General features: G+C 42.2%; 1 protein-coding gene across 3 annotated transcripts in view; it reads right to left on the reverse strand.

The window, feature by feature from the left end:
- Positions 1-27303, reverse strand: part of CBLB (Cbl proto-oncogene B) — a 206214-nt gene that overhangs the window by 82594 nt on the left and 96317 nt on the right. For all 3 annotated transcript variants that reach the window (XM_029082023.2, XM_029082024.2, XM_029082022.2), the window contains exons 5-7: positions 12047-12203; positions 7099-7220; positions 3114-3251 (exon numbers count right to left, since the gene is read on the reverse strand). In XM_029082023.2, coding sequence (XP_028937856.1) covers positions 3114-3251; positions 7099-7220; positions 12047-12203 — 417 coding nt within the window. The remainder of the gene's footprint in view (positions 1-3113; positions 3252-7098; positions 7221-12046; positions 12204-27303) is intronic.

Below are 27303 nucleotides of genomic sequence, written 5' to 3' on the forward strand. Positions count from 1 at the left end.
AAATTAGACTGCTAATACAGTCGATTAGACCGTAAGCCCGTCAAACGGCAGGGACCGTCTCTATCTGTTGCCGACTTGTTCATTCCAAGCGCTTAGTACAGTGCTCTGCACATAGTAAGTGCTCAATAAATACTATTGAATGAATGAATAAATGCTGACTATGTGCAGAGTACTGAACAAAGTGTTGGGAAACCCTACACAGATGGGAATTGGACACGGGCCCTGTTTCTCCAGAGGCTCCCAGTCTCTGAACACACGTTAAGGGGAGTGGGAAACTGGAGACGCAACACACGCAAAAGAAACACTAAAGCATTAAAACGGCATGAAGGACAAGGGCAAATACAGAACACACAAAATAAAACCAAAAGTCAGTAGGGAGCTATGGATAGGGGAACAGAATGTCTCTCTCGTGATTTCGGGTCTACCAAAATTGGCTACCCCGCTGCTAGTTTTCCTGGGGTTTGTCTTGATGGTTTCGATCGCCATCACATGCCCTGCCCAAACTTCCTCCTTTTTTTCCGACTCTGAGCCATCTGTTGGTCAAAGACTACACTTATTGTTTTTTCCTTCAGTGGACTCCCTCGAGCACCCAGAACAGTGTTCTTTAGGCTGCGGACCCTCAAGTTGCATTGTACGAATGCCAGCTCTGACTCCTGGCAACAGGTCCTGCCTCCTCTCGCCACATCTTCCTTGTGAGTCTGAACGAGGCCGCCTGAGAAGCCAAGGCTAGCAGCTTTTCAAGCAGCTGGGTCCCAGGGAGGGGAGCCAAGGGAGAGCGGGTGATTCTTCATCACGTCAAGTGTTAACGTCCCCGGGGTCGGAGACTCCGGAAAGAGGCACTCGAGAGTTTATTCCTGATCACAGGGAGCTCATTCATTGACGCTGAGGGGAGAATTGTGCGTTTGTTTCCTTTGCCTCAAAATTTGCCAGCTTTAATTACTTTTCATCAGTGCAGTGCTGACGTGTAATAATAATAATAATGATGCCATCTGTTAAGTGCCTACTATGTGCCAAGCACTGTTCTAAGTGCTAGGGTGGATATAAGTTAATCAGGTTGGACACAGTCCCTGTCCCACATGGAGCTCTCAGTCTTAATCCCCATTTTACAGATGAGGTAATTGAGGCACAGAGAAGTGAAGTGACTTGCCAATGGTCACACAGCAGCCAAGTGCCAGAGCTGGGATTAGAACCCACATCCTCTGACTCCCAAGCCCGTGCTCTTGCCACTAGGCCATTCCGCTAGTAGGAAGGTTAGTAAGTCGAGGATTGGGAGGGACCCCCAACATATGAACTCCATTTAATGGGTCCCTCCAAGTCAAAAGGCACCTAGTCCGACTTGGGGAATGTGATGGATAACCAGGAGGACCCCCGTCTCCCCCTCCCCTTCGGCTGCGCGGGAGGGGGCGGGGGGAAGGAGCTCTGGATGCTTGTCTAGAGACCAACGAAATGATCAGCTCTATCGAAATGTCTTTATAGGAATTGACTCATCTCAAGTTATTCAACTCAGATTTTCACGCTCTGGTTGTTATCTAAAAACAATGACCAGCTCGCCAGGTCATAAGCAGCATATTCGATGGCATTAAATCAACTGTGAAAAGAACATGAATAGACATCTCTTAATTTAGAAAAGTAAAAACAAAACCATTTGCTTACTATCGCAGCTCGGAATACATTTCTTATCAGTACCTCCGGTTTTATCTCGCTATCGCTTATCTGACAAAAAGGAATTCTTCCTCTACCCTTAACTCAGTTCCTGCCATTTCAGGTCTCCTAGCTTAGTAAAACGTTAAGCCCAATAAATCACCTGCTCTTCTTGTTCTCCAAAGGCTCGCTCATGCTGGGTTCCATATCATGTTCGCCTCTGAGAGCCGCAAATCAGCTTTACTCTCTGAGCAACTCAGCACGGAACATGAAATATAACTCAGCGTGATGGAGTGGAAATGAAAACAGAAGAAAGGGAGAGAGATGATGGAAAAGGAAACGATGGACGTAACTATTTTTTTATTTAAGAGGCAAAACGGGGAGAATCCAGAACTTTACATGAGTTTGATTACATTACGAAGCTAAGAAACAAAGTGCAATTTCTTGTTGGAGTAGCAAACGGGTGAATGAGAGACAGGCTTTCCTGTACAAGATTCAGATCATATTTCCTACTTAGGAGAACCTATTTAGGTTTCAAATTGGTTCTGGGGCTAAAAAAAGAGAAACCAAAAAATCTATAGATTCTATTCAGAAACTAAATCACTCTGCTGTTGAATAAATTGAAGCCAGTGGACCCTTAAGCCCACTGCTATTTCTACAAGTCATGCTTAATGTCTAAAGCTCGGAAACGGAAACAGAGTTAGTAGAAAGAACTCCATTTTCAGACTTAAGCACAGTTCTTATTTCTGGTAAATAAAAACGGGTCTGCTCCCTACCCAAACACACACACACATACTTTGCTGCTAGATTTGAGTGATTTTTGCATAAGGTATCGTCAAACTTTAGAAATGATGGATTAAATGATCCATTATGAATTCCTTATGAAAGAGAAAGGGGCTGGGAGTTAGGCGACTCAATACCCAGCTCTATCACTTGCCCGCTGCATGACCTTGGGCAAATCATTTAGCATCTTTGGGTATCGTTTCCTCACCTGCAAAAAGGGAATAGCATATCTGGAAGCTCCTACCTCTTAGACCAAGAACCCCGCGTGGGACAGGGACTGGTTCAGATCCCTTCTAGACTGTGAGCCCGTTGTTCAGTAGGGATTGCGTCTATTGCCGAAATGTACTGTCCAGGCGCTTAGTACAGTGCTCTTCACACTGTAAGCGCTCAATGACTACGACTGAATGAATGAATCTACTGATGTTGTCTCTGAGTGCTTAGAGAGGACTTGGCACACATTAAGTGCCCAGTAAATATAATCATCTCTAGTCATAACTCACTGGGGGCAGGGAACGTGTCTACCAACTCTGTATATTATATTCTCCCAAAACCTCAGTGCACACAGTAAGCACTCAATAAATGCGACCGATTGAATACATTCAGGTATCTTGTCAGACCAGACATAATGTGGCATTTCATGTTTCGTAGTTGGAAGCCAATATCGCCATCTCAAAACATTTGATACTTACAATCCTTCTCTGCTGCCATCAATCAGAGCTTGAAATAGAGGCTTATTGTGAGGTATAGTCTGCAAGATGTTACCATCCCCTGTGACATACCCAATGGCCCATTGTCCTAGACGAGTACAACTCAACCTGAAAATGTAGCTGGAGACAAAGAAGACGAAATAGTTAGTAAACAAAATAGGATGGAACACTTAAGAAAATCCAAAATAAAATCAATCAAGGGTATTTACTGAGAGTTGACTAGGTGCAGAACGCTGAACTAAGTGCTTGGGAGAGTACAATACAACAGAGTGAATAGACACATTTCCTTCCATCAAGGAGTTTACAGTTTAGAGTAAAAAGAAAGTAGGGGGGATAAAAAGGGTGTGAATGATTTAAGACAGGGGCCTGCACAGTTGGATTACTGTACTTGATTTCTCTCTTCTAACTAGATGTCTAATCAGAGATCAGAATCAATTGCCCTAGCTGCAAACTGTGCATCGAAATTAATTTTCATCCCCCTATACAAGAGAGGTCGGGTGAGGATGAGTGGTATTTTAGACAAATAGGAGAAAAAGATGGTTATTCATTCATTCAATCGTATTTATTGAGCGCTCAATGTTTATGATCACCTATTCTATATTTTTACATTCAAAGCCCCTTCCAATTTAAAATTCTACTTTATTCATTAGATTTTCAAAAATATATTATGTCATTTATTCCCTTCCTGGAGAAAATATTGGAATATCTGATTGTGTATGGCAGCTATTTAACCTTGCCCAATCCAGTTGTTGCTTTCTTACCTAACCACTTTAAACAGTTCACTTACATAAATCAAAGGAACTATCAAGTCTCTTAAAAATTAACTTGGCATAATGGGAAACATTAACAAGAGTATAAGAATTTTCTTTATTTTTGACAAATTCTCTTTACAATTCTCCAGCGAGGATCATGAACACCACAAAATATGCTGCCCTCCAATTTGCCATGATCTTCATATTCTTATTTTATGATCTGATAAACTGATCAAAATTGAGTCAATTAAATTTGTTCCATTTATAAAGGCTGACTGCCTAAATATATGAAATTGAAATCAAGATTTCCCAGTAAAGAATGATTACTGATGAACCAAAAGCTGCTAAAAAAAAAAAGACAAAGCAGCAGAAATGGTAATGAAGGTGACTCAGTCACTGAATTACATTGATTTGCATAGTTAATGACAGAATATAGTTTTGTTCCTTATTTTTCCATGTGTGCTAACTGTAGCAAAACTGTAGCAAATGGGGTTATCTTGTAAATATGAACTTCCTGATAATTAAATAACTAAACCCTGGAGCAGGTTGGCAGGGTTTATGGAATCCCCATCCTTTATGGTCTGTCTGTGATTACTGAAAACTAGAGATGAGGTTATAAACTTGATGACCTCTCAAAATCCCCTACAGATCTATGACCTTATGAATAAAGAAATGAAAAAAAAATACAAGGGAAAAAAGGTATTTTTAGAAAAGTCTTGTTTCAAGGCTACTAACTTATAATCGGACAGCCAAGCATTTTACACTATAAGGAAAGCCCAACAAGGAAAAGAACGTGCTATATCTCTCTGCAAACTTCTTAAAACTCCTTCTTCAAAATGACCGTAGAAAGAGGTTGGAGGAAATTTCTAACAAATTATAGGGATTTTTGGTAGGAAAATCTCTAGTGAGCTAAGAATCTGGATAATATTATGAGATATCCTTAAAGAACAGAGTTATTTCCAAGCTAAGTATATTTCTCTGTCCTATCGGCCCACCTTCAGAATGGATATTCATTTCTGGACAGCTATAATCAAGACCTGGTGTCTAGAGCAATGAGCACCGTTTTTGAACCACTTATTGTTGCTATTTTGGATGGTTCAATCTTTAACCACAATCTTCAGTTCTGTGGGCCCGGCATGTCCCCTTCCTTCCCCCCCACCCCCAATTTAGGTGATCAATCCTGTTGTGGACAGGGCCTCTACTAAATTGATCAGTTCAGTTCCTGGAACCGCAGATAGTACTGAGTACATAGTAAATGTTTAATAAATAGTTGAAAAAAGAAAGGGCATTTGTACTTCACCCTGTGAATAAATAGAAGAGGTGCCTATTGCTGTTACCTCAAAAAAGCCCTCCCATTTTGCCCCGTTGCTTTCAGGTCTGAGTGGCCCATGTAGAACATTTTAATGGCTTTGTCCTCGGGAGTCCACGTTTAGTGAGAGCAGCTTAAAAGCCATTTTTCCTCATCAAAATCCACGGCAGGGTACAGATGACATATTCAACATTTGGGCAAAGGGCCAAAATAGAATGAGTAAAATCTTAAACATGGAGGGTTTTTTTCAAAATTCCTATTTATATAAAAAAGAACTGAATTTTAGATTTGGCAGCATTTCCCTTCTGAAAGGTTTTTCGGTTTAACCCAAACTTTTCCTGGAGACCCGTATTCAGGAAGTGGCTGCTTCAGCTTTGTTCGGGGCAGACAGTCACAAAGCAATTAGTCATGACATTGTGCTTAACTGCAACTGATTTAGACTTGCTTGGCACAAAATTCACAAAAGAAAAATACTGGACCTGATTCCTCAGTCATAATCTCTTTCTTAATCTAGAACATCTTCCAACTTGTAAAAAAAATAATAATAATAATAAAACCAGTGGAAAGGAGAAAAAGGTGTTATCCTCAAAATACAGTTTACAAAGGCTGGCCTCCTCACAAACCTCACAGTCAATAACATTACTGTGTGCGGAGCACTGTACTAAGTGCTTGGGAGAATACATCAGAGTTGTTAGACACATTCCCTGCCCACCACATCAAATAAAAACTGAATATAATGCCAGGAAGAAAGAAGCAGCAGAGTGGCCTAGGGGATAAGGCACGGGGCTGGGAGTCAGAGGACCTCGGTTCTACTACCGGCTCTTTCCCCTGCCTGTTGTGAAACCAGAGGCAAGTCACTTCATTTCTCCGTGCCTCAATTACCTCACCTGTAAAAGGGGGATGAAAACTGTGAGCCCCATGTGGGACAGAGACTGTGTCCACCTTGACTAGCTTCTATCTACCCCAGTGTTTATTACAGTACCTGGCACCTAGTAAGCGCTTCACACCATTAAAAAAAAAAGAAGAGGAATCATGGTATGTCTGCCGAGCGCTTTCGTACAGTCCTCTGCATACAGTGTTTAATAAATACGATCGAATGAATTAAATGAATGGACGTCTCCTGGTGGTTTTGGTCTGATCAAGTGAAAGCACCCAACTGATTTATTTTACCAAGCCAGAACGCTTAATTCCTTCCATCTCCTCCCATCATCCCCAGAATTAGAACCCGCCCTGCCCCATGAGATCATATACACCTTGAGGGCAGGGATCGTATCTACTCATTCCATTGCACCCTCCCAAATGATCTGCACACAGGAGGAGCTTCATAAATTCGACTGTTGCTTGTTTGATTTCCAAAATCCTACCAGACAGGGGCCAACAAGCCTAACTAAATCTTTGCTTCTTCCTCCTCCTTTTCACGTTGTGTAAATTAGGGAAGGCAACAGCATTAAAATGTGAAAAACCAAGGCAGCATGATCAAGAGGAAAGGTGGTAATAGCTACCAGATCCTATTTAGATAGGCACTTTAAAGAGACAGTGAGACTACAAAGAGATATTGAAGCAGTGGTCATTCCCCAAAGCCTCAATCAACCCTAACCACACAGTTAATAAACCCTGTCACATGAAAATGGAAAAAAAAAACCAAAACACCCAAAAAACCACCTCCACGGGACCTTGAAAAGAAAGGTAAAATGACTTGGGTCACACAAAGGTAACTTTTTGGACCAAAATCAACATAAACCGATTCATAGTCCAAACTATCTTTCAACCTGTTTTCAACATGCTAGAATTATCCTAGAACATACACATGTACTCTGTGGAAGGAAAAATACAGACTGATTTTAGAAAAACCACTTTACATGGCATGATTTGACATGTAGCAATATAATAATTAGAAACCACTTACCTCCCAGGTTTAGTGCTGTACTTCTGGAGTCTGGCTTTTACTTCATCATAGGTGAGGAACGCCATGTAACCAGGATGTGTTACAGCTAAAAAGTTCCAATTCCTTAAGATAGAACCCCAGGGCTAAGGAGTGTGAAGAAAGGAATGACGTTAGCATGGGACTATAAGGGTACTGTAAGGAGCAGCATCACTAAAATTAATAATAATAATAATGTAATAATGTTGGTATTTGTTAAGCGCTTACTATGTGCAGAGCACTGTTCTAAGCGCTGGGGTAGACACAGGGGAATCAGGTTGTCCCACGCGGGGCTCACAGTCTTAATCCCCATTTTACAGATGAGGTAACTGAGGCACAGAGAAGTTAAGTGACCTGCCCACAGTCACACAGCTGACAAGTGGCCGAGCCGGGATTCCAGCCCATGACCTCTGACTCCCAAGCCCGTGCTCTTTCCACTGAGCCACGCTGCTTCTCTAATTCACATCCACTGCTGAAAAAGTCTGGGCTTCGTTGGCTGACCTGATCTTAACCGATATCATTAACAAGAGAAAACCAAGGTTCTTTAGAAAATGAAAGATCACAGTATCCAATAGGTAGTGCCGGCCAGCCTTTTTAGATTTCATCCTTTCATTATCGAACATATTTATTGAGCGCTTAGTGTTTGCAGAGCACTGTACTAAGCCCTTGGGAGAGTACAATGTAAGAGAGTTGGAAGACACGTTCCCTGTCCCTCTTACAGTTTAGAGGGGCAGACAGACAGTGATATAAATAGATTACAGAAAAGTACCTAAGTGCTGTGGGGTCGAAGGTGGGGTGAACAAAATGTGCAAATCCAAGTGCTAGGGTGAAAGGGGAGGAGGAAATGAGGGCTCAGCTGGGGAAGGCCTCTTGGAGGAGATGTGATTTTAACAAGGTTTTAAAGGTGGGGAGGGTGATCATCTGTCAGATAAGAGGGGGAAGGGAGTTCCAGGGCAGAGGCAGGATGTTGGGGTGTACGTGTGGGAGGGGGGAGGCGGGGCACCAGGGAGAGAAGGGTTGAGATCATGCACTTTTCCACTTAATCTGATTAGTACTCCAGAGACATCACATGGCAATGGAAAAATGCAGCCAGTGATGGACAGCATTGCTTAAGGGTGCCGATGAATCAGCTATTTGATTCACAGTGGCTCCGCTACATGTCTGCAGGGTGACCTTCGGCAAGTCACTTCACTTTTCAGTGACTCAATTACTTCATCTGTAAAATGGGGATGAAGACTGTGAGCCCCACTTGGGATAAGGACTGTGTCCAACCTGATTAACTTGTACCTACCCCAACACTTAGTACAGCGGCTGGCACAGCTGAAGCACTTAATAAATACCACTAAAAAGAATGAGAGTTGTAGACTGGGGCTGTAATTACTTCAGGAAGCTGGCAGCCTAGTAAGGGTAACTGATGTACTAGCTCAATCAAAATAAAACTCATAACGCTTCAAAGGGAAATGAAGATAAATTTAGAGCCCCGAGATACAGTCGAAATAATGTATCTATTCGAAAATGAATTTTGCACTTCCTTACGAAGCGAGGCCGATTCCAGTGCGGTGGTCCGGTTATTTCTATGCTGTTTTATCCACCGCCCCCCATGGATCATTTTGCTCATTTCGGTATTTAAAGAGAAAATGCTTCAACAATTACATTCATCTTAATGAGAATGGCACGTGACAGAATAATAATAATGGCATTTGTTAAGCGCTTACTATGTGCCAAGCACTGTTCTAAGCGCTGGGGTAGATGCAAGGTAATCAGGGTGTCCCACGTGGGGCTCAAAGTCAATCCCATTTTACAGATGAGGTAACTGAGGCACAGAGCAGTCAAGTGACTTGCTTAAAGTCACACAGCTGATCGGTGGCGGAGCCAGGATTAGAACCCACGACCTCTGACTCCCAAGCCTGTGCAACAGCTTTAACTCTTCTATATTCTCACTTGAGGTAAGAGGAAAAAAAATGGTGGAAACCCTCTCATCAAAATAAAACATCAACTTTTATGGGCGGTTTAGACGTCTCCGGATCCTGAAACTCTTCACCTATTGAAACTGCCAACTTGGAAACAAACGCTTCCAAGTTTTTAAATGGTCTCAGAGCTACGACTCCGGGAAATTCTGCGTTTGCTGACTTTAGCTTTCGCAAGGGACCTATTAGAAAGCTGCACCTAGAAGACCACGGTGTATAAAAACGGCACTTTGGAGATCAAAGATCACACCTACTCCCATAAAATAAAAAGCTGTATAAATTAATGGAAAATGGTTAAAACTCAATTCTGAACTCTCTGGAGAGCACATGTAATGCCCAAAACCCAAGTGGACAATGAAACTGGCATTTTGAGCTGACTGCTCCAGCCTCTTAAATTCATTTCTTAAGACATAATTCTGAAAATGAACTTTGATTTTGTCCTCACTGCATCTAAGATTTCTTTGTGAATGCAACCTACTTAAAACCGACCGAGCCCCCGATACTTGGTTTAGGTTCCTTGAAAACGTGGCTGTACAGTGGAGTATGTTTTTTCCCACTGTGACTCATATTATCGGGATCTAACCCAGGACCTCTGGAAAAATACTAAAAAAAAAAATCCGTTACGTCCTATATATGGATTTGATATACATCACTGAACTATTGTTTAATCTTTGTTCAAGTTATTTGAAGCACAACAGCTAAAGGAGGAGTTGCAACATGATTTTTGAAGCAGGCTGCAGAAGTAGAGACTTGTTTGGTCAACCATGGTAATGGTTTTTCAACTTTAGTAAAGAATTTGTCCAATTCAGGTAGAAACTTGTGTTTTTATAAATACCTTGCGGCAGGCTCTTTCTAATCATCTTTTCAAAGAGCAGGAGCTTAATAAATGCTCTCTGCTAAAATTACCGCATCAGTTTAGGAGTGATCTTTGCAGCAACTTTGCTATTGATTCATATAATTCACTTTTGGAAAAGAATATTAAGAAGTCATATTACTTGTGGAACCATTTATGTGGAGCTCTATTACTGTACTGATGCCAGAGACGAAACACAGATTTACAAATCTCAAGATCTGGTTTTATTTTGTCAATAGACTGTTTCTCGTCTTTCTAAACATACTTTGGGAAACATCTTGCGCTTAATGCAGTGATCACCTGCTCTCATATGTAATATACTACATAATACACATCTTTAATGTATACGATATCTTTATTTTAACAAAAGCAGACTTCTCCTATTTGGGAAAGAGTTTCCACTGAATAGAGAAATTTGAGAAGCTGCTCTCAAATGAAAAGTTAATATTCAGCAATCTAATCCTTCTTAATCCACTAGGCTGGTATCAAATAGATTTCTCAGTAAACATACCTTGGGAGACATCTCAGAGACAGACATCATAAAGTCTGTCTCCCTGTCTACACTATAAACTCATGATGGGCAGGTACTCTCTGCACGTGTCTGTCTGTTCTTATTATTGTACTCTCCCAGGGACTCAATACAGTGCTCGGCGCCTAGTAAGCGTTCAATAACTATGGTTGAATGAATGCTCTCCCATGCACTTAGTATCATACTGTACTTAGTAAGCGCTCAATAAATACAATTGATTGAAATATGGCCAGAAATCTGGGACCACACTCCAGGAATCCGGTAAACATAAAGAAAAATACTCGTCTAGAAGAACCGGACAAAATATATTTTATTTGAGTCCACATAAAAAAATGGAAGTTCTCATGAGGACAGAAACCAAGGCCGCTCGATCATTCCTTATTCTACATCTCCCAAGCTACACATATTCAGCCCTAACCCTCAGATGCAAGTAACCATAGAGAAAAGCACTGGAATTACAAAGTCAACCACACCAATTTCTGAGAAGTCACGGGAGGATAGTTATTACCATTCACATTTTACAGCCTGGCAAAGTGAGTCCCAGAGCAAATTAAGAACTTCATCTTTTCAAGTAACGGTGAGAACAATGTAAATTTCCTACCCCTGTCCATTCTGGGAGAGCAAATGTGGGCCCTTAACCTCAGTCAGGGTAAAAGCGGTAATGGCAGAGGCTGTTCCCATAGGAACTGAGGGGAGAAGCCAGTTAAGAGCAGAAATGGCATGGCAAGAGAAGGCTTCCTGGTTCACCCTCATCACACATGCTGGAATTACCAACTCGGCACAGAACTTTAGTGTTGCCAATCCCTGTCTTAGATCACAGCCTCAACAAGCACTCCCAATGGAAAAATTTCCATTTTCCATTGGCAGCCACCTTTTCTTTTTTTTTTTCTTTTTCTTTTTTTTTTTTTACACTTTAGGAGAACAGAAAAATCTTTTTTGTTGCGTTGGTTTTTTTGTACAGTGGGAACTATTCTTTTTGTTATTGAAGAGACTCAAGATTTTGATTTAAACTTTCCCACTACAGTAATTTTGGTCTCAAAAAGATTGGCTTTCGCTCTCTAAAAACTGTCAACCTCGATTAGAACACTTCTTAAAATCGTATTTTATCTGTAAACTTTTCACTTGAAATATGAAAAACATATACAATATTTACATTTCAGGAAAATTCAAGTGTATTTCATTCAATCGTATTGATTGAGAATCTACTGTGTGCATAGCACTGTACTAAGCACTCGGGAGAGTACAATTTAACAATAAACAGAAACATTCCCTGCTCACAGTGAGCTTGCAGTCTAAATCTTTAGTCATCAATTTTAATAAGGCCCTAATGTACATTGTTTAATTATCACACATATCATCTCCCTTCCCCTAACACACCCTGAACAAAATAATGAATAAGTAATATTATCCCCTCCATTCATTTCATCACCTCGGTTTAAATCTCATAACACATCTTACTGGTGCTCTTTCCATACAGGCAAAAATAAATCAGAATTACTAAGTCTAAACCAAGGGTTTCAAGTTGTCTTGATTTGCCTTTTCTCTCATAGCCATGAAAATGCCTACTGTAAGAGTTAACCTTACCTGAAACAGCCTGGTGAAAATATCAAATTCAAAAATTGAAATGTAATCGTTGCAAGTTAAATCAATTGTTGATTTAAGAGCCATCGCTTCCAAGCCAGAACTAATCTGATGAACTTCATGAAGACACTGTCTGAATACTTTCCATGGCACGATAGTTCTGTGTAGGGAAAATTAAGAGTAATTTAATCAAGTGTCACTTAAGACATGTCTTTTATTGAAGAACAATCCAATGCTGAAATTAATACAATTAACTGTGGTACCAGCCAATAACTTCAAAAACTATGCAATATGATTTAAAACAGATGCGACTCCTTTTTGCTTTCCAATGAAATGAGATTGTGAGACTTATTTCCCCATTCATTAAACAACGGTTAAAAAAACCCACCCCATTTGTCTTTCGAAAAACATCTTAAGAATCAGATTCTAGACTTTGAACTTGGAAAGAGGACTTTAGGGAGAAAGCACCGAGAACAAAAGTTCCTCATTTTGTGTATATAAAAGTACAAAGCTTTTTTTTTATATCAAGAGTATTCCAAGAAAAAAGTGGGTAGACAGTAGTTATAATTTTTCCAAACAACCACTGGGTGTAATAATGCAGTACATTAAGAACGTGGGAAAGACAGAACGAATGAGTGAAATGTTCCCATACCACAAGGAGCTTACGCTTTAATGAAGTAGGTCTTTGCCTGTGGCTCTTCTACCATTTTTGGTTGCAGTGGCCACCAGGAGTGGTGTTTGGGCAGAAACTCCTAACAGTCACCGTTCAGAGGACACCACGCTCAGTCACCACCAAGACTAGAAAAGACGCGGAGCGGGCTGGAGCTCAGCTCCAGAATATGGAAAGGTTCTGGATCGCCATTCCGGTTACGGAACGCCATTGGGGTTATGCTCATCATTTGGCAGTGGCCATTTTGGCCCCGTGCTTCTGGCCCCGGGGGTGGGAGCGGTTTGCAGGGCTTGGGGTCAAGAACGGACTGGACGCAGACAAACTTCTTTGACACCGCAAGGGAGGAAGAGCACCACGGGGGGGACACGGCCGAAGCAGCGTGGCCTAGTGGACGCAACTCGGGCCTGGGAGTCAGGAGGGCCTGGGTCCTCATCCCGGCTCTGCTGCTTGTGTGCTGTGTTACTTTGGGTGAGTCACTTCACTTCTCTGAGCCTCAGTTACCTCATCTGGAAAACGGGGACTAAGAGTGGGAGCCCCATGTGGGACAGGAACTGTGTCCAAGCTGATTAACTCATATCTACCCCAGCACTTAGAACAGTGCCTGATGCATAGTAAGCACCTAACAAATACCATCAATGCCACTAGAATTGCAGGAATGCACCAGCTATCGCCTCCCCACAGGGCCCGGTCCGGTCAGCACAGCCTTCCCATCCGCGGAGGAGCCCAATTCCATTCCCCAAGCCCCCTCAACATGGCTTCTGGAAAGAAAGGGGCAGCGCAGGGCTGTTTGCTTGCCCCCTCCTCCCCTCTGCCCTCGTTCCCCCCCCAACCCGGAAAGGGCTGTATATCAGCTGAAACCGTCCCCACAGACCATGCCCGGGTCTGACTATGGGCCCGTGGACCACCTGGGCTGTGGGGAGGGCTACTCCGGGAGTGGGGGTGTGAAAACAGTTCCTTCCTAGGGCTTTCTGTCCCCCCGCTCAACAGGTAGGGGTGGGAGGTTGGGGTGGGGGAGGGAGGAGACCTCTGGCCCGTCCTGTGAGGTCATCGCAATTCGCTCCATGCCGACCTAATGTACGTGATGACCGGGTATTCCGTAAGAAATCTTTTTTTAAGCTTTGGCACTAGTCACCACCAACAGATACTGAGTTTCAGCAGGCTCAAGCCAGGCAAAAGTTTCCCAAACACTGCCTATCCACTGCCTTCTTCTAGTGACATCCTATTTGAAAAGAACTTTTTTCTTCATTTCTCGATCCTTGTTTTGAATCTTCTGGGAACTGAAAAATCCCATTACTGAAGAAGCTGAATAAATGAAAAATAAGTCTGGGCAATGGAAGTAACTCGACAAACTTGTTAAAAAAAAAAAAAGTGTCAATGGGTAACGACTGAAAGACAAGGGGCTGAGGTCCAATTTGGCACCTTCAAACAATACCGTAATTCTAAGTTTTTTTAAGGTAGAAAATGTCAGAGATGATTCCTAATGAGTCTTATCTTAAAGAAACCCAGATTAAGTAGGCGGATAGACACAATCGCATAATATACTGCCGTAAACTCTTTCCTACATAAATAGCAACCAATATTTCACCTCTAAATGGATACTTCTTATTTTACATTTCGGCCTTTATTCATAAGAACCTTTGGAACTAGAGATGTGCATAAGCTACTGAAGTTTAGGCTGAGGAAATAATGAGGAAAAAAATGAAGCTTAATAGCTCAAAGGCTTTTGTCTGTATATAAAAAAACAGGAAACCACGGAACTGAAAGAGATACCACATCAGATGCCATTTAGAAATAACACACGTCAGACTTTAAGGTGAAGTGTAAAATGCAGCAGTGTTTTAAAAATGCAAGGAAGCCTGTAAAAGCAATGTCAGGAATGGAACACTCATAGAAAGGAGCAGAGTTAGTTCCAATTAATAACTGCAATTGTGAAAGTTGCAGTGATCGCAAATTCTAAATTGGCTTTTTAATGGTATCTGTTAAGTGTTTAATATGTGCCAAGCCCTGTACTAAGCACTGGGGTAATTAGGTTGGCCAGAGTCCATTTCCCTCATGGGGCGCACAGTCTTATCCCCATTTTCCATATTAAGTAATTGAGGCACAGAGAAATGAAGTGACTTTCCCAAGTCACAGCAGACAAGCGGAGGAGTCAGGATTAGAACCCAGACCTTTCTGACTCCCAGAAGCCTGCTCTACCCACTAAGCCAGCTTCTCTGCTCAGATCTGAAAATAAAAAGTTTCAAATTGATCAACTTCAAAAACTTATATACTCAGGAGTAGTAGGATACCGGGAACTTTGGGAAAATGATGGAAATGGCTTAAGACGGTAAATTTTTAAGTTTCCTCTTAGTTTGTGAGTTGCACGAGCAATGGAAACTGTGCCTGATCCGATTTTCACGTGCCTCATCCAAGGACACATATTAAGCACTTTTTTGAAGTGCCATAATTATCATATTAACCGATGAATTTCCCTTTAACGTCCCAATTTCGTATTGGCTGGCAAATTATAGGTTAACACTTCCGCATCTCTATTTTAAAAGCTGGACAGAACAGTGGGAGTAAGCTAAATACTCACCCAAGCGCTTGGCATGGTGCTCTGCACCCAGTTAGTGCTCGATAAATACCACTCAGTGAATGAGGTCAAATGCCAAACCCACCAGAGCCCCTAAGACGCACAAACACCAAAGCATTCATGGACATCAGACAGGAAGGTGGTCCAAATTCACATCTGCTTGACCTGATCTGTCCAAATTCTGGCCTTAAGCATCGACACAGTATAAGGTGCTAACCCGCTTACCATAACACCTTTGGTAATGAGATACTACAGCATCTTACCCACAGACCGAATTTAAGGGAACGTATTTGAAAGTGGCCAAGAGGCAGCGCCTGAAGACGTAACTAAAGAAAGTACTGAGGAAGGAAAGTTTCTAATCTTCGGCAGAAGAGTCTCTGCAACCAGAAACCCCTGCTTTGAAGATCAATTGGGCAATGAGTTCATCCTCAGGAATAATAATAATAAAAAAAAAATAAAGACAAAAAAAGTAAAATGGGCGAGGGAGAGGAAATAGAATAAACAGAGAGTCTTGTTTTGAAAACCGGTCTTTTCCTAAACTTGCTGCGTTTAGCATTTGACCGTTCCACGATGGTCTTGAAGTTCTCACTCAATACCTCACTGAGGTGTACTGAGGAGGCAGAAAGCAGGCCAAGAATTCACACCTTCTGTCAAAGCACAAGAAAAAGCAAAGGCAGTGGTTTCAACCACCATTCTCCCCACAGGATGAGCGGAACGGAGCCGAGACCAATTCTAACTGGCCTACCACTGTGAGGATAAAGTTTCTAAAGAGGAATCAATCGAAAGAACGCCAAACGTCCCCAAACCATTAGAGCGGTGGCCCTTATTATTATTTTAAGTGCTTACTTTGGGCTGAGTACTGTACTGAATGCTGGAGTAGATCCAAGATAATCAGGTCAGACCTAGTCCCTGACAGAGGGGGCTCAGAGTCCAAGTAGGAGGGAGAACAAGTGAGCAGTGTGGCCAAGTGGAAAGAGCACGGGCTTGGGAGTCAGAGGACCTGGGTTCTAATCCCAGCCGTGCAACCTTAGGCAGGTCACTTTTACTTCGGTGCCTTAGTTTCTTCAACTAAAACTAGCGCTCCAACTTAGACCATGAGCCGGAGGTGGGACGGGGGTGTGTTTGACCTAATTAACTTGTACTTACCCCAGAACATAGGGAGTGTGTAACAGAGCAGTTAACAAATACCATTAAAAAAAAAACAAGGTACTGAATCCCGTTTTGCAAATGAGGAAAATGAGGTACAGAGAAGAGACGTCCCCAGGCTCAGGAGGCAGGCAAGTCGTGGGGCTAGGGTTAGAGGTGGAGCACTTTCCATTTGGCCCCGCTGTTTCTCTTCACTTATCACAATTTCAGAGTAAGATTCATTTATGTCAAAATAATGGCAAAAGTCATTGAACTTGCAGTGGAAATAGATGCAATGGGTAGCCTTCCCCATGTGCTGATAAGACTTCAGAATCTGCATTCAGCTCCTTGCACTCGGTTTCTGTCGGTGAATCGTATTATTGAGCGCTCACTCTGTGCAGAGCACTGTACTAAATGCTGGGAGAGTACAGTATAATAAACAGCCACATTTCCTGCCCACAATGAACTTAGAGTCTACAGTCACAGCTCCGTTATTTCTCTAGCTTGTCTCTAGGCTATTATCGTCATCACTGTTATTCTTATTACACTGTAAGCTCACTGGGCGCAGGGAGCCTGTCAACCAACTGTACTGTGCTCTCCCAAGTGTGTCATACAGTGCTCTGCACCCAGTAAGCACTCAATTAATGCCGCTGACTGATTACTCTTTCCCCTAACCCTCATTCACTTAAATGTCTGTCTCCCCCTGAAGTCTATAAGCTTCTTGTGGGCAGGGAACGTGGGTACCCACTCTGCTGTATTGCACTTCCCCAAGCATTTAGTACAGTGCTCTGCACACCGTAAGCGCAAGCGACAAATACCAATCATCAGTTTGTTTGGAAAGATGATGATGATGGGTTGAAGGAATGCTCTTACAAAGAAAGAGGACAATGAAGAGGTCCTCAATGGTTTAACTTAAAATTAATGCAAAATTTTTCCAGTAATTAGTTCCGTTGCAAAAGTAAATTCTCTCCTTTGCAATTCCCCACACCCCCACTTCAAAGCCGGCCTAAAAAGTCACCTTTGACCGGAGAAGTGGTAAGACTTTTCACAGCAGAAATCGACCAATTCTACTCCCAGTTCAGAAAGATAATGTCACCAGAAAACTCCACCTTGCCTACAGGTGTCTTTGAAGGGCTATTTCATGCAATAACATTATCTGAAAAGCACTGTAGGCTCTTTGGAGATAAGTTCTATGTAAATACTTGGTTCTTTTAGACTGGAAATCCCTCTAGGGTAGGGAATCGGTCAATCAACGAGATTTATTGGGCACATACTGTGTGCAAAACACTGTATTGAGCACTTGGAGGAGTACAATACATTAGGTGAACACAATTATTTTCCACATGGCCTTTAGAGACTAAAGGAACTGCATTTTTTACTATCACCCAATGTCAAACCTCTGTATACAGTAGCTACATCATATGTGCTGGTGATATTGATAGAGGGGAGGAAAATAAGGATTAAGAAACTCATCCATGCCAGACTAGCGAGTTAAAATGCAAGATGCTTACCAAAAACATCTTTGAACAGAAGGAAAATTATGCAACACTCCCCGCCCTCCAAGCTACTCTCCTACTACAACCCAGCCCGCACATTTTGCTCCTCTAATGCTAATCTTCTCACTGTAGCTCCATCTCATCTATCTCCCCACCGACCTCTCGCCCACCTTCTGCCTCTGGCCCAGAACACCCTCCCTCCTCATATCAGACAATTACTCTCTCCCCCTTCAAAGCCTTATTGAAGGCACATCTCCTCCAAGAGGCCTTCCCTGACTAAACCGTCATTTCCACTTTTCCCACTCCCTCCTACGTTGCGCTGACTTGCTCCCTTTATCCACCACCATCCCCCAGCGCCCAGCACTTAATGTACATACCCATTTATATTAATATATAATTAATATCCATTTATATCAATGCCTGTCTCCCTCTGAAGACTGTAAACTCGTTGTGGACAAGGAATGCATCCGTTATATTGTTGTGTTGAACTCTCAAAGCACACAGTATAGTGCTCTGCACACAGTAAGCGCTCGATAAATACAACTGATGGTTGGAAATTACTCTGAATTTTGTGATCAGATGAAAGTCAAAGAAAAACGTGATAAAGAATGGTTCTTTATCAAGAAACTGCCAACACATGCACATCTTCATGAATATGTGAAGAAAAATTGTAAATCTGCCCTGCCTCCCAAGCCTGGGCTCTAAGCCACTAAGCCACGCTGCTTCTCCCTCTTGAGCTGCTATCTAGCCTCTCCAGGAGTTAAAAATCTGAGGAGTAGAGATGGTGCGTGCTGGAAACATCCATCTCTCCACACTGGTCCTAACAGGGATACTAAGGTCTATTTCTAGACTTTCACCTAATCTTCAATATAGTAAGAATTCTAGAACCTCTCCCGATCGATTTGCAAATTACAACGGATGGTGTATTTCCTGGTCTGCTTTTCTCACAGGGAGAGTGGTTTTTACAAAAGAAAAGGTATGGGACTTGACACAGAAGAAGGTTAGCTGGTGTTGATGTTTTTAATTGGCCGCTGCTGCTCTTGACTGCACCGTTAGTACAGTGCTCTGCATATAGTAAGCGCGCAATACAGTTGAGTGAATCTTTACAACCTCCAAAGTTCAAGACTGAAGAGTTCTGAATTGCCTGTAAAAGGCTGTATTTGGAAGACTAAGCCTCAGGAAACAAGCACGAGCAGAAATGAGGTTTTCCATGGCAAAAATCCTTATCGTCCTGACCCAGTGCCAAAAAGTGACTCAGTGTGATAAAGTGACTCAGTGTGACCCACCAGAAACCTCCATCTTGCCTACAAGTATGTTTTGAGAAGTTCTTTGTGGCTCTCAGTCAGAAAGTATTTTACATTCTTGGGAGGTAAATATAAATACAAATGTAAATACAAGGAGGTAGATATCAGAGTGGGTAAAAGGTAATAAAAAGTTCAGTTGAGAAGCTGTGTGGTCTACTGGATAGGGCACAGGCAGACAGACTTAAGTGCTAATCCTGACTCTGCCATTTGCCTGCTGTGTGACCTTGGACAAGTCACTTAATTTCTCTGTACCTCAATTACCTCGTCTATTAAATGGAGATTAACACTGTGATTCCCGTGTGGGTCGTGGACTGCGTCCGACCTGATTCGCTAGTATCTACCCCAGTGCTTGGTACACTTCCTGGCAACATAGTAAATGCTTAAATACCATTAAAAAAATGGGAGCTCATAGAAAGTTCCCCTCCTCAAGAGGGACTCCTTAGTCTTCCCTTTCCTAGAATTTACATTTCTCGCCTTCACCTAGTGAGATGTGTTGCCATGGGGTTACGGATGTCCCTGGAGACTGGGAATTGCTTTAAAAGTGAAAGTAAAACAGACTGGTCCGACAGTGCAACTTTTTACACATTGAAAGAAGTCCCAAAAACCATCATGGCATCATCTCTCATCAATACAAAGAATCATTCATCTCACCTAATCTGTCAGGTAGATTAAAAACCACAGGGGCACGCCCATCATGCCTGATGAAATTCTGAAAGCTTCGGCTTTAGTGATTCAGAACCGTTCTTCCGATAATAATTTCTTCATCTGCCTCCCGGCCTGCAGTATTTATTTCCGTGTCTTTATGTAATCATGTTTGTGTGTCCTTTGCAACGCTGTGGATTATGATTGATTATGGGATTGAGGGGAGAGGGCTCTGCAAGCCCCTTTCCCCTAAATAGACCTAGCCACACTGCTAGATGCCTTTTGTGGAGGAGGAGGAATGGGTGATATGAGAAGCAGCATAGTTTAGTGGAAAGAACAGGGGCCTGGGAGTCAGAGGACCTGGGTTCATTCATTGAGTCGTATTTACTGAGTGCTCACTGTGTGTGCAGAACACTGTACTAAGCACTTGGGAGAGTACAATACAACGGGTTCTAATCCTGGCTCTGCCACTTGTCTGCTGTGAGGTCTTGGGCAAGTCACTTCACTTTTCTGTGCCTCAAAATGGGGATTCAATATCTGTTCTCCCTCCTACTTAGACTGTGAGCCCCATGTGGGACCTGATGATTCTGTATCTACTCCAGTGCTTAGTACAGTGATTGGAACATTAACGCTTAACAAATACCAAAAATTATTATTTTTATTATATGGGGGCGGTCCAAAGCTTCTGCCCCTTCCTCCACCACTCCCAAGTTATTAAACCCTGGTATCATCTAGCTAAAAGAAGTCTGGTTGGGGTGCGAGGGGGTGGCGTGTGTATGTGTTGCGGGGGAATCAATCAAAAAAAAAAAAACATGAGGCTCTCCATGTCCACCATCCCCCCAACATTTGGCAACGTTTTGGGGGTGGGGGTCTGTGCTCTCTTTGAAACGTCTTCATTTCTACTGTGGTTGATGGACTTTCACAGAACAGTCAAACCCTCAACCACAATCAACAGTTAGTTTGAGCAACTCAGTCGAAACGACGTTGACAGAAAACCAAAACATGAATATTATCTGGGATGCGGGGTATGATAATCAACGCTTAAGGGAGTGCAGCATCTTTCATCTTTGAAAAGGCAAGAATAGACTATGGAACAAAGTTGGGGAAAACACTTTGAACCAAGATTTGGACTGCTAATCAAATATGTGGTTGTTTTTTTTTTTTTATAATCACCTACACCAAAATAGATCTTGCTTTGATCTTGTTCACACGCATTTTCTTCCACCTCTAATTTCTGAACATTTACTTTGTCCATCCCTTTGCCAGAAGAAGATTGCTACCTGGAGTGCTTCCAAGGCAGAATACAGAAACGGAGCAGAGACTGAATGAAAGTGAAAATGCTCATAAATAGAAAGTGGGAAAAACGGTTAAAGCTCCATCAATATTTATCAACAACTAGCACCTACAGCTATCTTATAGCAATTTATGGAGGTCCACAATGGTCATGATGCGCCTAATGTATTGTAAACAAATGTAGAAGCTAATTACATGGCTGGCAAATACATCATCTCACTTAGCTGTAGCTGCGTGTTCAACATACTATCATTTATTTAAGATTCACCTGCCACAATGTCAGTGAACCGAAATAATAATGGTTTATATTGGGAAGGATCAACCTATGTTCCCGAGGCCTTTCTCAGTATTGTAAAGCTGATATTGCCCAACCCACAGCCAGACCGTTCATCATACAGTGATGATCATACATATATATATACGCATAAATACGTTTTATTATGCATATCGTGTCCTTACAGTTGGATTCGCACCCTTTATTCACCCCTCTCTCAACCCCCACAGCACTCGTGTATATATCTGCAATTGATTCATATTAACAGCTGTATCCCCCTCTAGCTCGTTGTGTGTCGGGAACTTGGGTATCAAAGTCTGTAAGACTGTACTCTCCCAAGTTTGGATCAAACTATATTTGAGTGCTTACTATGTGCAGAGTACTTTACTAAGCATTTGGGGAGAATACGAAACGAGAGACCCGGCAGAATCCCTGCCCACAACAAGCTCACAGTTTAGTACAATGCTCGTCTCACTTTAAGCACTCAATAATTATGATTGATTCCTATACTCAACTTGCCTGGATGGGGTGGTAGAAGGGAAGGAAAAGGAGGGTGGCATTGGAGTGGTTTGAGGGGTGAAATACACCATCTTGATTATAGGTATTATCATAAGTATCATTTACTCAGTGTTCTTCCTGCCCAACTCCACTGCTCAGAGGGGCGGGAGATGTGTCTGATCTGTATATACTAGATCTTTCCCGGGGCTTGCAACAATGCTTGTGACATAGTATGCAGTTAAATATCACAATTATTAATGCTATCATTATTTCTGGAAGAAGAGTGAGAAAAGACCCGGAAGCAACAGACATTATTTGAAGGCAATGGGTTACACAAGTAACAGACTGTTCCTTGTGAGCAGGGAATGTGCCTACTTACTCTACTGTACTGTATTTACTCATTCACATTTATTGAGTGTTTACTATGTGCAGAGCACTGTACTAAGCACTTGGGAGAGTACTAAGTAACAATAAACAGACATATTCCCACTCTCCCAAGCACTTACTTCAGTGCTCTCAACTCAGCAAGCACTCAAAAATATCAATGATTGGTTAAACACATATAGGAAGCAGAAACAAGGGAATTCAGAGGAGCAAAGGAGGAAAACATGATAAGTATGAGCAGGAGGAAGGTTCTTTGTTTTTTCTTAAAAGGTATTTGTTAAGGGCTTACTCTACATCAGGCCCTGTTCTAAGTGCTGGAGTAGATACTACAAGATAATCAGGTTGGACCCAATCCCAAATCCTACAGGGGGCTTGCAGTCTTAATCCCCGTTTTACCGATGAGATAACTGAGGCACGGAAAAGTTAAGTGACTTGTCCAAGGTCATACAGCAGGTAAGAAGCAAAGATGGGAATAGACCCCAGGTTCTTCTGACTCCCAGGCCCATGCTCTATCCAATAGGCCACACCGCTTTTCGAGATGAACACCGGTAGAAACAGAAAATAAAAATAAGTAGGCAAGAAAGAGCACCATGTGGCTTTTAAATGATCCTAGTCTAGTTCCTCAACAAGGAGTCCCTCAATTTCTAATTCACTGTTTAATGCTGAACGCCTTCTTTCAAGACAAACAGAAGGCACAGACTGACATGAGGTTATTATGCTACTTCAGCAATCAGCAAGCAAGACTGTATGCCAGAAAAGGAATTATTTGCATTTTAAGCACATTCATTTGGCAACATGCAACTTCAAACCCTTGAGAAAGGCACTTCAATGTAAGTCGCACTACTTCATGTCTTCTTGTCAACTCACCCCTGATTGGAATGGCTCCTGAAACTACCTGCCAAATATAGTCAGATTCAGATTCAGCAGGGTTTAGAAGAGTGCTTGACACACAGTAAGTGCTAACAGCTACCTATTACTATTATTATTATTATTGCTCCATCCTTTTCTCTTTGGCAGTGAAATTTTCTCGCTCTGATTTTTTAAAAAGCTAAGCTTTGTCTTTGTAAGATGCTTTTTCCAGAGTTGAGGTCTTTCAAAATTGGCACCACGCTGATCCTTATCAATTAATCAACAGCATTTATTGGGCACTTACCATGCGCAAAGCACTGTACTACTTGGAAGAATACAATACAATAATGTTGGGAGACACGAACCCTGTCTACAAAGAGCTTACAATCTAGTCAGAGAGACAAATGGACATTAAGATAAATTATGGGTAGAGGAGATGGAGCGAGTATAAGGAGATGTACATTAGTGCTGTGGGGCCGTGAGGGTGGGGTAACTGCTTAGGAGGTACCGATCTGCACCCAGTCCGTGCCCAATAAAAATGAGTGAATGAAGGTATGAATCCAAGTGCATAAGGGCCACTGAGGGAAGGGTGAATTAGGTTGGGGAAATGAGAGGTTAGTTAGGGAAGGCCTCTTAGAGAAGGAATGATTTTAGTAGGGCTTTGGAGATGGGGAGATTGGTGGTCTGTTGGATATGAAGGGGAGGGGACCTGGGCAAGAGATATAGTGAAAAGGTTGGTGTCAGAGTCACTTTCGTTTCAGTATCAAATTGAACGCTGCAGAAGAAAAACAAATATTCTCTACCAGAGCTGATACTCTCAGTTTTTCTAAGGTCGTTTCTGGTTGGCATTGATCACATAACCTTTTTTTTTTTTTTTTTTTTTTTTACCTGGTATGTGTTAAGGGCTTACTGTGTGCGGGGCACTGTACTACACACTGGGGTAGAGAGAAGCTAATCAGGTTGGACACAGTGCACGATCCCACATGGGACACACGGTCTTAATCTCCACTTGACAGATGAGGTAACCGAGGCACAGAGAGGTTAAGGGACTTACCCAAAGAGTCACAGAGCAGACAAGTAGCGGATCCGGGATTAGAACCCAGGTCCTTCTGACTCCCAGACCTAGGCTCTATCTGCTAAACCAGGCTGCTTCTCTAAAAGACAACAGAGGATAGGCACCTCCCTCCCCAGCCCCTCTTCTCAGATTTCACATTTTTCTGCGCAGCGAGTGCCGTATTTACTTGAGCCAAGAAAGTACTTCGCCTACAAACTTTATTTCATTCTCTGTCGAGAGTCATGGTCATCTTGAAGGGAATGGGGAAGAGCACAGATAATGACAACAGAGGATTATCTTAATTAAAGGAATTAAATTCTCCCTCCTTTTCTCACCTGGGAATTTTTACCATGAGGAAAAGAAGGACAATGCTCTATAAGCCTTTGTGTTTGGCAAATTCAGAAGAGGAGTCTGGTATTTATCCAGGATTAGAGCCAGCTTCTTGACAGAATGTGCTGAGGGCAAGGTCAAGCTCAATGAAATCAAGGGCTCATATTTGATGAGCAAAAGACATGGTTGCTCTGATCCTAGTAGCTACTGAATGAGTCTTATTGTTGCAGAGTGTGACCATGACTTTGGGGCCTCCCCTCTGGAAGCTGATGAACAAGAGGACAGCAGGAAGGCAGAAAAAACCCTCATAAAGTTTTCCCCATGGGTCAGCTGGATTAATGATCAACTGGAAAATGATTATTTGCTCTGTGGTTCACATAAAATAGTGAAGGTTACAGAAGGGGAATGTGAGAAAACTCTGAATGGGAAGAAGGGATCTTATAAAGACATTATTATGTTGTAGAATAAGGTTTAAAGACCAGAGGCAATTTGAAATGGCAAGATAAACAGAGCAGTTTTGCTATAACAAACAGCACTAGTAATTACTGAGTTAAAGATATTAGGCTTCTGGTTAGTTGTGAGAAGACTGAACTGTTTAAAAATACGTCAAAATAAACTAAGAATGGAGAGTTCATCTCTACGTATTGATTTCAAACTTTACTTACCAACTGGCCAAAATCGATTGCTTGCCACAAGGATAGGTTAGGGCCCAAAGTTTTATATTTTTTTAATCAGAATTCTAATTAATGTGTCTCAAATCAAATGTCAAGGAAAAAGAACATTGCATTCATCCTAAAGTTCAATAGTTAGAAGGGGTTTTATTATGCCTACAATGCTTTTTATCCTTCGTATAAAGAATATTAGTTATTCATAAAGCACTTTAGATCTGCCTGGCTCTGTACAATAGCTTTACTGAGCAAAAGAACAAATTTCCTGTCCAGAAGAACACATCATTTAAAAGCAGAAATACGAGCCCTACGGAAGAAGAAGAGAACTTCCTCATTGAGTCATCTACTGATTTTAATGGATCTCATTCTGAAGTTCTAGAATTCGCCATTACTATCGGTATAGAATTACCCTCAGAAGTAATGTATAAAATTTGGCTAGAAATTCTTATAAGTCACTTATATTTGCTCTTTTAGTGTAAGATGGATTAGTGCCGGAAATGTTCCTTATATCGCTTGATGAATAGGTACTCTTCTTTCCGATGTAAAATACGTCAAAAATGGGATGTAAAATGGATTACCAACCCATCTGCTAATACTAGTGATCCGTGATGTCTATAGAGCTGTACTACTTTAGTTACACTGAACTAAAAAACAATTAAAGGATAATGCTTCTATTACGTCAAGTCAGTATATTTTTAAAAAACTAGAAAAAAGTCAGCATATCCCTATTAAAATCTGTACCAAATTAAACTTTGTTATCCAGACTTTGATGAAAGCTCAAAAGTTCAGTACTAATAAACTGATTACCGCTAACTAGTGAAATTATTTTACAGCAGTGATGTACGCAGCACTTACGCACATATCTATAATTTATGTTAATGTTTGTCTCCCCCTCTAAACTGTAACCTGGTTGTGGGAAGGGAATGTGTTTGTTTACTGCTATATTGTACTCTCTCAAGTGCTGAGCACAGTGCTCCGCACACAGCAAGTGCTCAATAAATACGACTGAACGAACGAATGCACGAATATATGGAAGATTATCCATTTTTCTTTACGTACGTCAGAGTTTAGGTGTTCCAGGGCAGGAACTTGAGGAACTATAATGGCTCGACAGTTGGACTGAATTGGAAGATTTAAGACGTTTACATGGTACGATTCTGATGTTCTCTCTACTGTGACCGGCCATGTCACGGAGCCTCTACACCGTTCAGGCACCACCCCAAAAGGTGGCACAAAGCTTGGGCCCAAATGGTGGGCCTCAAAGGAAAGAGAGAAAGAAAGAGAAGGAGAAAGGGCCAGGGGGAAAGGGAAAAAGTGAAGATTAGAAGCAGAAAGGAGCAAGAGGAGGAGCAAAGAGTAACAGCAGAGGAAAGAGGGGAAAAAGAGAGGGGAAGGGAAAAAGGAAAGGGGAGTAGCTAAAGGGCCCTAGGAGGTTGCATCGACAGGGAACTGAGTGCTGCTGCCATCCCGTCACCCACGGCTATCCCAACTGCAGTCTGGGCAATGAAGACCCCGCGGCCAGCATTCAGCAGCCCTGCCACTTCAGGTACCACGGCCGTGAGACTCCGATAAAATCAATCAGTGGTATTTCATAAGCGCTTACCGTGCGCAGAACACCGTCCTACGCGCTTCGGAGAGTATGATAGAACAGAGTTGGTAGACTCGTTCCCTGCCCACGAGGAGCTTATTTCAGCTGCCTCGACTGTGGCAGCAGAATCCCTACTGACACAGTTGGGCAGATCGACCTAGCGATCGATAGCATTTATGGAGAGTCTTCTATGGGCAGCGCATTGCACTAAGCGCTTAGGAGGATACAACAGAATCAGTAGTCACGATGACTCCCTCACAGGGTCTACAATCCCGGCTCCGTGCCTTGTCTGCCGTGTGACCTGTGGCAAGTCACTTCACTTCTATGGGCCTCAGTTACCTCATCTGTAAAGTAAGGATTGCGACTGTGAGCCTCCCACGGGACAGGGACTGCGTCCAATTCGATTTGCTTGTATAATAATAATAATAATGTTGGTATTTAAGTGCTCGCTATGTGCCGAGCACTCTTCTAAGCGCTGGGCACTGTTCTAAGCTTGTATCCACCCCAAAGCTT

The sequence above is a fragment of the Ornithorhynchus anatinus genome, chromosome 17 (genome assembly GCF_004115215.2).
Source record: "Ornithorhynchus anatinus isolate Pmale09 chromosome 17, mOrnAna1.pri.v4, whole genome shotgun sequence".
NCBI classification, from domain to species: Eukaryota; Metazoa; Chordata; class Mammalia; order Monotremata; family Ornithorhynchidae; genus Ornithorhynchus; species Ornithorhynchus anatinus.